The sequence below is a fragment of the Odocoileus virginianus genome, chromosome 2 (assembly GCF_023699985.2).
Source record: "Odocoileus virginianus isolate 20LAN1187 ecotype Illinois chromosome 2, Ovbor_1.2, whole genome shotgun sequence".
Lineage (NCBI taxonomy): Eukaryota > Metazoa > Chordata > Mammalia > Artiodactyla > Cervidae > Odocoileus > Odocoileus virginianus.
The window spans coordinates 44,779,130-44,795,594 of NC_069675.1; the positions used below are offsets into that span (position 1 = coordinate 44,779,130).

At 49.7% G+C, this 16,465-nt stretch overlaps 1 protein-coding gene across 1 annotated transcript in view; it reads right to left on the minus strand.

Moving 5' to 3' along the window:
• PAX8 (paired box 8) overlaps positions 1-13,509 on the minus strand; it is a 61,661-nt gene extending 48,152 nt beyond the window's left edge. The window contains exons 1-2 of the mRNA XM_070472741.1: positions 13,375-13,509; positions 12,993-13,092 (exon numbers count right to left, since the gene is read on the minus strand). Coding sequence (XP_070328842.1) covers positions 12,993-13,092; positions 13,375-13,509 — 235 coding nt within the window. The remainder of the gene's footprint in view (positions 1-12,992; positions 13,093-13,374) is intronic.
• Between the last annotated feature and the right edge of the window lie 2,956 nt (positions 13,510-16,465).

A 16,465-nucleotide genomic window follows, 5' to 3' on the forward strand; every position in this document is an offset into this window, starting at 1 on the left:
TGCAGGCAGCTGAGTGCCAGGAGACCCCAGTCCAGTAGCCTGCCTTTTGGGTGTATGTGCTTATGGTCCACAAAGTGACTGGGCTCCTTAAATGACTGATACATAGGTGGTATATTATACCAAGTGCCTGGAAAGAAGGGGCTTTGTCAGAGAAAGTAAAGATGAGAGGAGGGGGCACATCTTTTCTTTGGATGGTGGCAATGTAAATTCCCCATGATGGATATGCTCAGGATGCTTTCTGACACAGGCATGGGGACCTCATCATTTCACAGAATTGGGGTCACTGTGTGGATGTCAGGCAACACCAGTCTCATATTGACCTCAGCTGTTCCCAAGGGATGGGGCATCTGGAGGGTCCCAACACAGTGTTCTTCCAGGAACACCACAGCAAACTCAACCTAACTTAGTGAAAATTAAAACATGCTGCTAGATGAACTCCTGGCTTCCCAGGTAGTTCTGTAGTAGAGAACCTGCCTGCCAATGCAGGAGACACGGGCTCAATCCCTGTGTCAGGAAGATCCCCTGGAGAAGTAAATAGCAACCCCCTCCAGTACTCTTGCCTGGGAAATCCCATGGACAGAGGAGCCTGGCAGGCTACAGTCCATGAGGTCACAAAGAGCCAGACAAGACTGAGCGACTGAGTACATGCATGCTAAATCAACTCCTAGGACCTAAGAAAAGTGTGAGGTAGTGGCCACTAGAGAGGAAAAAAAAATACTTCTTTAACTCACAGGTATTTTATCCATAAATGTAGTTTTTCCTGTCACCATTACTCATTACTGATTACTCATCATATCCACAAGTGGATATCCACAAGTGGAGTTGCCCACTCCACAGGGAAACATTGTTTGAGAATCACTGATTTATGGAAGTTATACAAATGCTTGTTGATCAAATGCATGAAATATTTCCTATGTACCACATTGTAATGATTGGTTCCTGTGGTGCTGCAACAAGCATGGTGTGGTGTTGTGTGTCCACGAGACTGTGGTTCCTGCTCACGCTGCACCTGCTAGTTTAGTGCACAGGGCGTGCGTGTTCCTAAGTTTCCAGGGCAGGGCTCCCAGGGATTCTGAGCAAGGACTTTCTCACTGTCTGAGCCGAGGAGCCCACCAGTGACAGTTTTCTGCCCGCTGTCTTCCATGTTGCCATCCTTGGGGAAGCAAGAGGTCAGATTCTTGAACAGGCAAGTCCAAGTCCTGCTGCTGTTGCTCACATTCTTGGTAACCCTTCCCTCACCTGGGCAGAGTCTCCATGAACCCCAGAGCCTGAGTGTTTCCAGCGGCTCTGACACTGGCCAGACAAGCAACCTGTGCCAATGACTGCCTGCCCTTGGGTCTCATTTGAAAACAAGGTCTCTGCAGGACTCCACAGCTACAGATGTCCCATAATCTAAGTGGGATAGGGGGTGGCAGAGGTCATGACTGGACAGTGAGGTTTCTCTGCTCAGACTACAAACCACAGATTTCAAGAACATGGAGGTTACAAATCAGTAACCGCAGGCCAGACTGACCAGAATTGATACTCAACATGCTGCAGGTTCCCTGGACCCCTTGGAACCTCACTTTCTTCACCATGTTTAGAGTCATGGACTCAATCATCTCTCATCAACTGCTCCTATAATTTCACAACCAAGTTTCTTGGGGTCTCTGACAGCAGAGATTCCTTTGATTGCCATTTTTATCACTCCCAAACCAAGGAAAGTGTTCTGTGCACACACATGTGTTTATGTGTATGAAAGGGTGAGTCTTGTATGCATGTGTGTGTGTGTGTGTGAGTACTTGTCAACCACATGTGTGAAAGAGTGTATGTATAACTGGGTAGTGTGTATCACAGACTGTGGACCAGGATGAGGACAGCCAGGAATCCAGGGTACAGAATTTAAGGAGACACTTGCTCTCAGAGCTGATTCTGTCCTTTAATGAGCCCAAGAGTGGGGCCGCCTTAAATTTTGCACCTTGCATGCTTTGGTGACTCACTCTAGTCTCAGCCGTGGTTGTGTGACGTGTTTGTATGTATGAGTCTCTATATACTGTTGTGTATGGGAGCGTGTGTATATGTGTGTGCATACATGTGGGTGTGAGTACGAGTGTATATGCGTGTGCACTTGTGTCTATCTTGGCAGCTGTCACTGGGCTTTGCCCATCCAGTCAGCAACTAGGGGGCCCCTTCTTCTCATTCCCCTGGGTCAGCCTTTACTCTGCCCCATGCCACCCTTCAAAAGGGAGCACCATCTCATGAGAGTCCAAGTCAGAGGCATGGCGCCATTCTTCTGCCACTAACCTATGCCATCCGGGACACAGCATAGTTGTCTGACCTCCGTTTCCTTGTCGTTAAAATGGGGCAACAGGGCCTCACCCTCCTGGCCTTAAACAACTCTGGGTCTAGGCAGCCAATTTGATGTAACAAAACCTACAAGGCTTCTGTGACGTGCTATCCTCAAGTCTGGAAGGTGAGAGGTATAGAAACAGACATTCTTATACAAAGTAGGCTGCAGAACATGCCATAAAAATAAGGTACTAAAGATGTTGGGGAGGAGAGGAATTGTGGAAGGCTCTAGGGGGAGGTGGCATTTGAGCAGCATGGGTTGAGGATGGCTGAGATGTATGTATCATGGATGTGAGGTCCAGCAGGCTCCCCAGCTGCCCACTGAGGCAGGAATCATGGGTCTGCTTCACTGGTGAGGGGCTCCTGAGGTCACACAGGTGTCCACAGTCTGAAAGGGGATTCAGACCACATGTGCTGAGCCCCCAAGGACCCGTATCTTTGGCTACCTCCATCCAGGGGGAAGGGTGGCTTCCTGGTGGCTCAGACAGTAAAGAATCTGCCTGCATTGCAGGAGACCTGGGTTCGATCTCTGGATTGGGAAGATCCTCTGGAGAAGAGAATGGCAATCCATTCCAGTGTTCTTGCCTAAAGAATCCCATGGACAGAGGAGCCTGGTGGACCACAGTCCATGGAGTCACAAGGAATTGGACACAACTGAGTGACTAACACACACACACACACACACACACATATCCAGGGTAAAGAGGTTCCCAGGCCTCTATGCAGGGCAGACTGATGAACGCACAGAAAACAGTCTGTAAACAACACAAGGCTGTGTGCAATCGTGTGTACACAGTAGGACAGTGAGTGACTTCCCGGGAGGTGGGGACAGAGAGCAGCGTGGGCAGGGGCTCACCACGCTCCTGCCTTAGCTTTCCTGGGGAGATGGACACCTTCCAGCCAAGCCGACCAGTCAGACTCTGAGGAAAGCAACTGTGATGAAGCAATCAGGGTGGCAACTGTGTGGCTCCAGGAAGACTCTAAAGAGGGTGACACTCAACAAGAGGGCGAACCCCAAGACCCAGAGCATGTCTCTTTCAGTTGGGGGCACCTGTCCAGGCAACTCTGAGGCCAGCAGGAGATGAGGGGCTTGTGGGATCTCTGGGGTGTTGTCATATCCTATGATGCAGGAGACCTCAGTTCCATCCCTGGGTCGGGAAGATACCCTGGAGAAAGGAATGGCTTACCCACTCCAGTATTCTTACCTGGAAAATTCCATGGACAGAGGAGCCTGGTGGGCTACAGTCCATGGGGTCACAAAGAGTTGGACATGACTGAGCGACTGACACTTTCACTTTCGTATCACGAGAGAACACAGGGACTGGAAGGACCCAGGTCTTGTCACTCTGCCTAAAGGGAGATGTCTTATAAAATCTGAAAATCTCTGAACACAGGAGGGTTAAGCATTACATGTGTCCAACAAAGGTTCTGATCTGGTTCATGCTGTTTGCACCTACAACTCTGCGACATTTTGCCACAAGCTGGCCAGTCACCTGGAGCCCCAGTGTAAACCATCATGGAGCTGACTGATCCAACACAGCCTCACATGCTGCCTTTCTTGAACAGTGACTTCTGCAGAGATCAATCAGACTCCAGAAGGCCAGATGAGGTTTATCTGCTATCAGCAACCACATGATTGTGCTGGGGTGGCTATTGGTGATAAATGACCTTTGGTGATCCCACTACTTAGGTTGTTAGTTTGCAATCCTCATCCAGACACTGAATTGTTTTGTCTGATTATTTTCATCCCTGGTGCTGTCTGTTTGACCCCTTTGTCAAGGAATCACAAGACTTTAGCTCCCTGCCCTGAGACGGTGCCTCTCACCCCTGTCATTTGCCTGGAATACCCTGGCACTGGGTGCCACCAGCAGTGGCATGATGCTCTACATGTGGCAGGTAGCATCCACTAGAGCTTGTGAAATTGAATGAAAGCTCTGACCTTGAGATTCCAGCTTGACCTCAGTGCCTCTCCTGACCCAACATCCTCTTCCTCTTCCTCCCAGCCTCTTCCTCCAGTTGGAAGGAAGCCTCTTCCTTCCAATTGGAAGTCACAGCCAGCTGCCCCGAGGACTTATCAGGAAATCACCCCATTCCTGCCATCTCCATTTTGACAGTCATCAAGAACAATCTCAGGTTCAAGGGAAAGAGCACAACAGAGCTGGAGTCAAGAATCTCTTGCTAAGCTAATTCCAGACTTTTAAATGTCAACCAGGGTTTGCTATGGTGCCAAAGCTGGATTACTATCACACAAAGTAGGAAAATATCAGGCAGAAGGTAGGGGTGGGGCTGGAGAGAAGGAGACAGAAAGCAGATTCATGGATTCTTCTTTTAAAAAAAAAAATATATATATATATATATATATATATATATATATAGTTCTGGGTCAAGGATGCTGAAAGTCAGCATCCTTTCATTTAATCCAACACCCCCTAGACTGCAGATCTGATTTTGTCCAAGTGGAATATTAACAGGTTGGTCCTAAATCTTTTTTTTCCCCTTAATTTATTTTTATTATTTCTGGCTGTGCTGGGTCTTCATTGCTGCGCTGTTTTCCTCTAGTTGGGACAAGCAGGAGCTACTCTTCAGTTGTGGGGTGCTGGGGCTTCTCAATGCAGCGGCTTCTCCTGTGGCAGAGCACAGGCTCTAGGGCACATGGGCTCAGTAGTTTCAGCTCCCAGGTTCTACAGGGCAGGCTCAATAGTTAAGGTACATGGGCTTGGTTGCTCTGTGGAATGTGGGATCTTCCTGGACCAGGGATCGAACCTGTGTCTCCTGCACTAGAAGGTGATTCTTTACCACTGAACCACCAGGGAAGCCCTGTCCTAAATCTTAAGTGGAGCAAAATTTTGACGCAGAGTTTCAAGTTACTCATGGAGAGTTTCACAGGAAATGCTAAAACAATGTCTTGTTTGAGCAACTGTCCTGGAGAATTTTGGGGGACTCTACTCCCTGGGTGCCCGTGTTATCAGAACAGGGGAAAATTCTTGAGTAGTTGCTATGTGCCAGGTGAGGATACTGGTTTCACTTTCAGTGTTTCCTAGAAATCCTGCAATAGGCCCGTATTTTATACAGAGGAAACTCATCCCCAGAGAGACAACTGACTCGCCCAAAATCACACAGCAAGAAAGCAGCAGGGTCAGGTTCAGGGGCAAAGCCTCTGAGGAGGCGCCCCTCCCAACACCTACAAAGATGGAGAGGCATTCATCCACAGGACCTGGCTTCACAGTGACTTCAAAAGTCCTTCGCCCTCTTGACACCCCACAGCCGCCCCTGAGTTGATCTGAGGAATAATAGTTCTCTCTAAGAAGCTGAGGAATCAAAATGCAACACACATGGTGGGCCCTGGGTGTGTGCAAACACGCAGTTCACACGATAACAGCAGATTAAGCTGTTTGTCCCTCAAATGCGTCACCCAACCAGCTCCCGACCACTCTGCTGTGTGGGCCTGGCAGTAACAATACATCCCGGTGGACTAATTAGCACTAACGACTCAGGTCACTCCAAGGCCACTTAGGGAAACAGGTGCAGAAGACGATACGGAGGAGCACTGGAGCTGAGGACAGGAGAAAAAAAGAACAGAGTTAGAAAAGAAGGAGGGGGTCCATCCATGTCTCTGCAAAAGGCATGATTTGCAGGAGACTGTCACACAGAGTGAAATAAGTCAGAAAGAGAAGAACAAATATTGTACATTAACACACACATGTGAAATCTAGAAAATTGGTAGAGATGATCTTATTTGCAAAGCAGAAATACAGACACAGACGTAGAGAACAAGCATATGGAAACCAAGGGGGAAAGGGCTGGGTGGGATGAGTTGGGAGATCTGCGACTGACATATATACACTGCCATGTATAAAACAGATAACTAATGAGCACCTACTGTATAGCACAGGGAACCCTACTCAATGCTCTGTGGCAACCTGAATGGGAAGGAAATCCAGAAAAGAGGGGATGTATGTATATGTATGCCTGATTCACCTCACTGTACAGCAGAAACGAACATAACATTGTCAAGCAACTATACTCCAATAAAAATTTTTAAAAGGAAGGGAGGAAAGAAGTAGATTTCTCTCTCCATGTCTTTCTCTGCTTAAATCAAAGATGGGTTTGCATCTGAGAAACGCAATCAGCCAGGAGCTGGGCAGTTGCATTCCACAGCAAAAAGGGACAAAACAACTCCCTTTCCAGCTCCTGGTACAAGTGGAACCTTGGCTGAAGCTCCAAAGGAGCAGATGACTTAATTTTGAACTCTTGAGTGAGAGGAACCCTCAGGAAGCAGAAGAGGGAATGAACCTAAACTTGGGGAAATAAGATCTGGCATCTCAAGGGCTCCCCACTTGCTGCCTGTGGAGAGGGCACCCAGCAACCACCCCTGACACTGTGGTTTTGTCTTCCCAGTAATTCTGAACCTGTGTCCATCATTTCCACTAACCTGTTAGTCTCTGAAATGTACCCAAGCAGGCAGGCCCAGTGGGGTTTGGAAATGCCAAGGGAGCAAGTTCCCTGATGGTCTACGATTTATGGAGGTACTTATGAAAGTGTTAGTCGTTCAGTCATGTCTGACTCTTTGCAAATCCATGGACTGTAGCCCACTAAGCTCCTCTGTCCCTGGAATTCTCCAGGCAAGAATACTGGAGTGGGTTCTCATTCCCTTCTCCAGGGGATCTTCCTGACCCAGGGATCAAACCCAGGTCTCCTGCATTGCAGGCAGATTCTTTACCACTAGTGCCACCTGTGAAGCCCAAAGGGTCATGCTCTAGGTGAGACTTAAAATCACAGCCTTGGCATTGCTCTGCATGTACTACTGTATAAGTACCATGCGCTAACGGATTGCACCACTGGAGCTCTGAGGTTCTGGTGGGTAGCCGCTTTTTTTGATGCAGATGGAAACATGGTAGCACTGGAGGGGGATGTGTTAAAAGAAAGCTCCCTCTCTCTGCTTTTCCTGAGTGGCTGACCATCTTCTTCCTCCTCACAGGACCTCCAGGAGGGACATCCAGATAGGGACCACTGCTCCCATTGTGCAGATGGGAAGACTGAGAATAGTCTGTTTTAACTGAGTTGGAGCTTTAGGGATGGTGATAAGAAAACCAAGCCAACAGACTGAAGGTGCTATCTGACTCTGTCGGTAAGAATCCTTGAGCCTCCTGACCCAAGATGCTGGCCTGAGTTTCCGATGGAGTTGCAGGCGTGAAGCCATCTAGTGACACAGGGAGTTCTGATGAGCTGGACTTTGAGAAAGAAGGCAGTGGAAAGGGAGCTGGAGACATATCAGCCTCACTGAGCACGAGTGCTCCTCTCTTCTGTAAAAATGTCCATAACACACCTGCCTGGTGGACTCCTGAGAATTAAATGAGATGATGGATGTGCTCTCTCCCAGCAGAATTCCACACCTGTAACAGCCCTCAGAGATAAAATAAGCAGAGCTTACATTTACCGAGGGCTCACTAGGTGTCACGGTGTGCTCAGCACTGTGTATTGCATCTCTTTCTTTGGACATGAATGAGGCATGGGCAGAGCTGCCGCGGCTGTGGGCAGGCTGTGCAAAGCCTTGAAGATCCTTGGCATTTTCCATGGCATTCAGGACTATAGGAGGATCCTCCGGCATTAACACAGAAGCAAGACCCACATATCACTGGAGGACCCCTGAATTTCCCTCCCTTTGATCTGGGACATGCCGTGGCATTGGAGACACTGGTGTGTACCCAGGCCCTTTGTCCTTTGTGCGGAAGAAGCCCCAGTCCAAGTAAAGCCCATACTCAGTGACCAACGGTGGTAAGAGACATAGAGCTGGTAAGAGACATTTGCTCACGTGGCCCACCTGGAGGGGTTTTAAGAAACCCCCAAAGACTTGTCAGCCCTGACTCTGGACCTCAGTGACTAAACATAACATAACATGTTTATTTGCTCAGTTGTGTCCGACTCTGCGATCCCAAGGACTGTAGCCCACCAGGCTCCTCTGTCCATGGGATTCTCCAGGCAAGACTATTGGAGTGGGTTGCCATTTCCCTCTCCAGGGCATCTTCCCGACCCAGGAATTGAAGCTGTATTTTTACCACTGAGCCACCAGGGACGACCCAGTATATAATTAAGACCACCGATAAATGAGGAATTGTGGATGCCCCTGCCCACTCCACCCTGATCCAGAAATTCCATCCTAGGGTCACTGACTGTGGACTGGAGAAACTGAGATTCGCCTGGGAGGGTGAAGTTTTCAGGAACCGGGAGACCCTTGGACTGTGCTTTCTATACTCTTTCTTCCAAAAAAGAAACACCTAGCACCTCTGTTGGAAGCAGGCATTGCACCTACTTCCTAGGCAGAATATCTTCTTAACTCCGTCTCCAAAAGAACCTGAGCCAAGGTGTTCTAGAAAGAATCCTCCCCACCAAAGAGCTCTGAGTGGGAGGCTGCATCCTCCTCTTTTTTGACCGAGCTTTACACCCCCAAGTTGTATCTCTGAAGGGAGTGAAGGTTCCTGGGGGCTGAGACACAGTCTTTCACCCAATCTCAACTAAAACAAAAGCAAATTGTAGCCTGAAATGGGAGGGGCATGTTCCCCTCCCCTCTCCTTTTAAAATCATCTCCCCCCCCCCCCTTAAATGAAATTGTGTCTTTTATCTCTTTGTGTACTCAGAACCTCGGAGCTCAAAGCTTTCTCAGAGCAACTGAGAAGTCAGTACCTCTTGGATTGATAAATAGAGCAGCTTTAAAATGCTTAGAACTGAAGACAGACCAACTGTGGCGAGAGAAAGTAAACACATCCCCGCATCAGTCAACCCTAGCAAGCTCCTCGCTGAGATTACAAACTGCAGTTCCTGCCTGAGCTGGTGAGGATGCTGGAGCAGACTGGGCGGGGTTGGAGGGGAGCAGAGCCACAAAGCAGTCTCCTCTGCTTCTTAGTCATGTCCCAGAGGAGGGGTCACCTGGGAGTCCTCTCAGGACCTGGTTCGGATGTTCCGAAGCATAGCCAACTCTGCCAACTGGTTTCACGCCCGAAAATGTCCCAAGAGAAAAAGGAACCCCGCTTGCTTCTTTTGATCTCGAGGGTTTTGTCTCCCTTACCCCTACTCTCTCTCTGTGTGCAGGTGAAATTCGCCAGTGAGAAAACTGGAATTTTTCACAAAATAGATTGTGATTGCTACATAATTTGATATGAATATTTGAGGAACTTTTCCCATCAAAAATCCATACTTTAAACACTCTCCCCCCAAACATACACACACAAATTGTTTTTATGAGAACCAATTAATAAATGCTAATTCATCCAGGCATATCTCCACTAAATTACTCTTTCATTTAATTGCAGGGGAATTTTCCATTACTAAACTCTCCCTTGCTGATTTTTTTTGCATTATTTATATATTATTTCAGTTTCACTAATAGTGAGGTTGGTATGTGATATTATCTGCTGTTTGTAAGTTTTAAATTTCATTTAACATGTTTCCTCATTCTTGTAGCTCCACGTAATCTGGGAGAAACATCATTAAAAGCAGACAAGATTTTAAACATAAATGATGGAAACAGGCACTGGCTGAAATGAACCTGACGGGACAGTATCTTGTCTGATGAAACTGCTCTGATTTCAGGCATGCGTGGGTGTGCGGGAGCGTGCGTCTCCACTTTGGATTAACGTGGAAATGTTTTCCTATGTCAGTGAGTCACAAGTCAATCCACGGAAAAGATTGTGGGTACAGAACTAGGAATGAAGATCTCAGGGGCTTTAATAATAAAAATAAACAACACCTAAATCTCTTTATAAGCCACCAGAGCACAATGTCTCTTTTCTTGCTTCCTTTTCATGGACACTAAATCCAAACTTTGATATCTAGACACCCCAAAGTCAGACCACCCAGTCCCCAAAGATCCTGCCTTTTTATGCATGAAAAAGTAGGGGTTTTGGTGATGGTGAGGGGTTAGGGACTGTGGTTGAGATCATATTCAAAAGGACATGTTTTAAAGTAGAATTCTGATTTCCTTATATTGAATGGCAAAGTTTCCAAGTACCTGGCTACCTTCATTTCTGAAATGAGTTCTTTCTTTTTCCTCTCCAATCACCTTCTTCCCCTCCAGTCTCTCCTCCCTCATTGTCTCCTTTCAGTCTTTCTTTTTCTCTTTAGTCTCTCCCTTCTTTTTCTTTCACACGAACACATTCTAGGGGATGTGAATGATTAAACTGTTTACTCCGAGGTTTGAGGTTGAGGTATGAAAAGTCATGTCACCGTAAGTAAAGTTTCACCTTTATACCCAACTCTATCAATAATTACAGAGCAAGGATGACGGTTAGTAAATCTTTCTTACAATTTGCTCTTACAAAAATGATACCATTTATTCTGAGTGTACTGAGCTCCCTTGATCTTACTTTTCACAAAAATTAATTACAAAGCTGAGTAACCTCCAAAATGAAGTCAGTATATAAAGGGATGTATATTCCTGGCGAAAGGCATACACATAAAACACGTGCCATATTAAAATTCAAGATTCGAGGCCATAAATAGAAAGTTTTGACATGTAGTTATAATGGTAGGTGCTCTCCTCTGAACCAAAATATCTCTTAATAATTAAATTTCCGAGATTGATTTTTGTGTTTTTTTCCCCCACCACTTCCTTTGTCCTCTTCAGTAAAATTAGGTACAGTCCTTTTGGGTATAGACTGATAAAATTAATTAACTTTCCTTCCACCCTGAAAATGTCCCAAATAAATGCTTCCAATAGACATCAAAAAAGTGTCAATTAGAAATAATTACTTCTTATCAATCGGTGGGGCAATTAAAGTGACAAAGCTTGAAAAGATACTTATCTTAAAACTAATTCACAAGGTAGCTAAATTATCTCCTAATTAACTTGCATGGAGGAGGGTTGGAGGATGGACCATCTCCAAACAAAGATGAATTGAGGAACCCCAATACCTCTTTATGTTCCTCAAGACCTTTTCTCATCCCTAGACCTTATTTTCAACCCAGGCAAGAAACCTGGGGAGAAAACAGTTTCTTGGCTTACTTTGCTCCTTTTTAAAACCAAGTGGAGGGTATGGGGGACTTTCCATCTGTGATCTAAGGAAGTTAGAGAAACGCTCTTTCCATAATGGAAAGTCTCATATTACTTCTTGAATAATATATTTTCAGGAGTTGGGGGAAGAGGATTTCTGGAAAGTTACTATGCATAACTTTTAATAACAACCTGCTTGCTTTTTTTTTTTTTTTTTTTTTTTTACTGAGCCCTCTTCTTCACGGATGTAGTACCGTTTACATTCTAATACTTATGTGGCATCTTTTATTCTTTAAAGAAAAGTTCTTGCTCAGGATCTCTGTTCCTTGATGCTACAAAATTCCCGGTGGATTTTACGGACCGTTCATCCCATCACTGACCATCGGCAAATCAGACTCAATCACTCTTCGCTCTCTACATCCCTTCAGAATAAAACGTAGGGAGGAAAAAAAAAAATTTTTTTTTTAAGATCCCTCTGCGAAGCAAGATCAGCCGGGGGTGAGCCGCAGTGGCGGGGGCGTCAGAGGCCGCGCAAAACTTTTCTCAGCGCGTTTCGTTTTATCTGAAACGGTGCGCTGGGCCTCGCTCCCGCGAAAAGGTCCCGCCGCCCGCCTTCGCCCCATTTTGCTCCAGGGAAAACCTTCAAGAAGGCTTCTCCAGGCAAAGTCCATGCAGAGTCGTGATCTCAGAAAGCGAAACGGCGGGGGAGAAAGAAGGAAATCTCTAAGACCAAAGAGGGAAATGGGCTTATAAAAAACTGGAGGGCTCAGCTTGTGAATTTAGCTCTAAATACAGACAATGGTGTCAAGTGATTAGAAAGACGGAGGGTCTCTCACTCAGATTTACCTAGAGAGGATTTGAAAAAGAAACAGGGGACAGCCTTGAATCTTTTGAGCTATGCTTTAAGCAAATTTCTTCTGTTTCATTAGCATTAAATTAAACTATAGGAGAAAGCCTTTCTCCCTCTCTTAGATTTATTTTTTAATTTGTTTTGGGGAGAGGATTGAAGAAGTCCCCTCTAGACAGAGAATACTTCCGTCCCAGGCCCCGCCTGCGATAGGGGCGAAACCGCTCCCTCCGCAAACCCAAGGGCGAATGCCTCCGAGCTAATGGAAAAGCAGGGTCTCCTCATCTGGGTTTGGGGCTGATTAAAAATAAAGTAAAAATAAATTGTGCCCTTTCTTCTTTCCCTCTTGATTTCCATGTATTCTAAAGAGCGCTTCCGTAATGACAATCACTAGTGAAAACAAAATCCAGCCAACCCGAGGGACCATGACACCGTCTTATTTCTCACGCAGAGACAGGGAGGAAAAGGTCTGGTCCAGGACTGTAAATTCGAGGACCGAGAGAGCGCACCCACTCTTATCACCACCAGAGCGGTCAGGGGAAGGTCGGCGGTGGCTTAAGGGTTGGGTAGAAAGAAACAGGGAGCCGAGCAGAAGCTGCGGAACCAGCCTGGCGTTGCATCCGGCACCTGACGCCGCGCCGCGCGCTCTGCCTGGGAGATCAGTCCAGATTCCGAGGCGAGGGCAACGTGTGTCGTTACACCCGCATTAGGCTAAAGACTAAGAGACTAAAACCTGGTCCTGGTCCCAGAAAGTGGTCAAGGAGCTTTTATGACGCCTGGGCGCGGAGTAAGGAGTGCCAGGCGCTCCGCTGGGTCTCCTGGCTCGCCGACCCCGCTGCTCCCGGGAGCATTGGTGAGATTTCCGCTCCGCTCCCCCGAAGGCCGGGCGCCCGCAGAGCCGGGCCAGGACCGCGGTGGCCTCGCTCACCTCCTAGCACAGGGATGCGGAGGGAGCGTGCTGCTGACTCAGTCTCCGGTGGTGGAGCGAACCCGAACGAGAAACCTTCGGGCGTCCACGGGGGTCCCCGCGCCTGTGCCTGTGGATCCTCCGCCTTCAGTCCCGGAGCAGCGCAGCGCTCTGGGCTAAATTGAGATCTCAGCCGCGCGCAGCGCCCGATGCGACCCTCCTTATTATAACAAATGTCCCGCTTGCCGAGCGGGACTTCATATTCGCCAAGAATTCATCTGAAATATTGATTTCCTCTCACTCCACCGGCCCAAATCGATAGCGTTGCGCCCTGGCCCCATAAATCGCCTTCCCCGGGTCTGGCCCGGCTCCATCCATCACCGCGGGCCGGGCCGCGACTCCTGCTTGCTGTCCACACTTGCAGAGCGCCCGGCGGGCCATGCCCACCGTGCCCACCGGCCCCAGCCCTGCTGCTCCTTCCTGGCACAGACCACCCTGACCTGAGCCCGGAGGTCGCGGAGAGTCGGCGCCGCGGCCAGTGACTCCCAGAGCTTTAGAAGGCCGTGAACCCGGATGCCGGTGGGGAGCGGGATTCGGCCAGCGGAGGGCTCAGTCCTCGCCCGGCCGGATGCCCCGCACGCGGGTCCCCTTCTGACCGGTGTTGAGCAAAGAGGAGTCCGATAGCCCTCCAGTGCGCTCACTGGATCCCAGGTGCTCACGGGTCCCAGGACCCGGACCGCGGACTCCTCTCGTGTGGGCTGGAGAGGTGCGCGGGTCTCAGGGTCCCGCCACCGGAGCCTCAGGCGAGAGCTGCGCGCACCCGGGGACGAGGGCGTAGAGGTCGGGAGCAGGGGACTGCAAGTCTAGCAGGGGTGCGGCGTAGGGCCTGAGAGCGCGCAGGATGGCCACTATGACGGGCCAGGCGAGAGGCTGATGGGACGCGAAGGACACTCCTCTGACCCCACGGAGAGCTCCTCGCCCCTCCCGGTGGTCCGCAGAAACCCAGGCCTGGGGAGGTCGGCTCCGCCGGGTCGAGGGGGGAACCTCAGGGCCCAAGGGAGTGGAGAGGCGGCCGCTGCGGAGAGCCAGGCCCGAGGCGTCCCCAGCTGCGCCCCCACGCAAGGGGTCCAGTGAGCCGCGAGCCCCACCGACCCGAGCGCACGCACGGACGCACAGCGACGCGGGGGCTCCGGGGGTCCCCGGCCACGCCGCGTTCTTACCGGATCTAATGGAGTTGTGAGGCATCCCGGAGAGTCGCTCGCAGCCCGCCCAGGGCTCAGGGCTTCCTCACGCAGGTCCGCGCCGCGCCCGCCGCCACGCCGCTGCCCTGCACAGACCCGGGGCACGGGTATGAGACTCCGGCCTGCCGCCTTAGACCTCCTCCCCAGGCCCTACCCCGAGGCTTTCATCGCCAGGCAGGGGTCGCAGGATTTTCAGGCGAAGAGTGGCCAGCCTCAGGCCGGCCTAACCCATGCGCCCGTCCGGAAGAGCCGGCGTTCGGGTCCGCTGGGCAGCGCCAAACTCTTAACCCGCTGCCCTCTGCTCGGCTGCCCCAGCCTCATTTAGTTTAACTTGAGAGAGAAAAGGCTGCCGGGCTTCCTGGGACCCTCTCCCTTCTCCAATCACCCCTCTCTCCCACTCAGCTTTCAGCCAACCCCTGGGCGGCATACCTGGCCGGCCGGCCACAGGCCCTCACTGCCCGGGTCCGCCCTCGAGGGTGCCCTGGACCCCGTGTCTCTCCTCCTTCCGAAGTTTGTTCCCATCCACCCGGCATCGCCGACCGGTTTTATCCCGCCAGGGCCCGGAGAGATGGGTCTGGAGAGGCTCGCAGGCCGCCGATTGGCTGGCTGGGTGCGGGAAGGGGAGGATTTTGCAAGGGGGACATGGCTGAGTGGACTCAGGAGTTAGAAACATTCACTGGAGCTTCTGTTTCCAGTGGAGAGAGGAGAGAGAGGCAGCTGAGCCCTAACTCAGCAGGCTTGGAAAGATCTGAGGAGTGTGCGATGGAGGCTTTAGAGCTGGAGGACGAGGGTCTCTGGGAACCTCTGGAGCCAGTGAAGCCCACCACCTTTCTTGCTCCCTGAGGAATTTGAACTTGGGGGAAGAGTTCAGAGGACAGGCCTAGTTGAGGGCCTAGATTGCAACTCAAGCTGCAAGTGTGTTAGAAAGGGACAGGGTGAGCTGACCTTTGACTTTTTTGCGGGAATCAGCAGCCTCAGGGGAGCAGGGGTAAGAAGGGTTGGATAAGAAGGGCTCTCTGGGTGGAGATGAGAAGCCCTCGGAGGGGGCGAAAGCTTCCTCCCCTTCTTCACTGCTCTCCTCTTCTGTTAAGGAAGCAGATACAGGGATGGCTGTGTGGGTGAACCAATGTCCTACAGCGCCAGCCAGCAGGGTGCTCCCACACTCAGGCCTGCTGTGGACTCAGGGTTACACCTGGGGTGAGAGTGATGCTTGTAACTGGGAGGGGCTGCTCTGGGATGCAGAGGTCAGAGCCACTGGGGTGAGAGGGAAGGGATGAGGCAGAGGAAACAGGGGTAATGCAGGAGTGTGTGTACACGTGTTTGAATAGCACACACACACACACACACACAAACACCCCACAAAAGCTTTCAGGTTAATCCATTTCCTCCTCCTGCCCAGCCTTGCTTTTTCTGGATTTAGCAGAAATGAATCATTCTATGAATAGAAAAAGAATATGTATGTCCTGAAATGGATCCTCCACCCCTACATGTGACTTGAAACAAAAAACAATTGGTGCCTTATTGTTTTAAGTGCTTCTCGAAAATTGTTACTTAAGATTGCTCTGTGGTTTCACAATGTTCAGATATTCTGCTTCTCTGGTCAGACCTCCCCCCAACTCCACTCTCACACCAGAGAGAGGGAGGAAAGAAGGGTGTCGGGATGAAAGTGAACCTGGGTATAGGTCCCACGGACCCCTCTGCCCTGCCTTGGCTGGTTTGCTGCTCTGATGCCTGCCTGTTGTCTGTAGGGGAGCTGTGGAGTGTGAAGGCCTCTCAGAGACTGTCCACCCAAGCTCCCCTCCTGCCTGGGGTTTGGGGAGGGCAGTGCTCCATCCAAGGTGAACTTGACAAGCCCTCACCCAAACAGTTCTGCAAACCTCAGAAGATCTGCCCAGGTCGAGGGGCTGACAGGTACCAATAACCTTTAAAATGCACCCATTTCAGTCTTGCCAAGACTTTCCTCCTGTTTAGCAAAACAAAGCCCCTTCTCCCTCTCTGCTTTTAGAAAAATTTCTCAGAGGACAAAAACAGCAAGTTATTGAAACATTCAGGTCCCAATTGTGAGTTTGTGTTTTAAAAAATTCATTTTAATATGACAACTTAATATGGACATCCGTACACCTTGAGAACAGCCCTCCCTCAGACTGGGATGACAG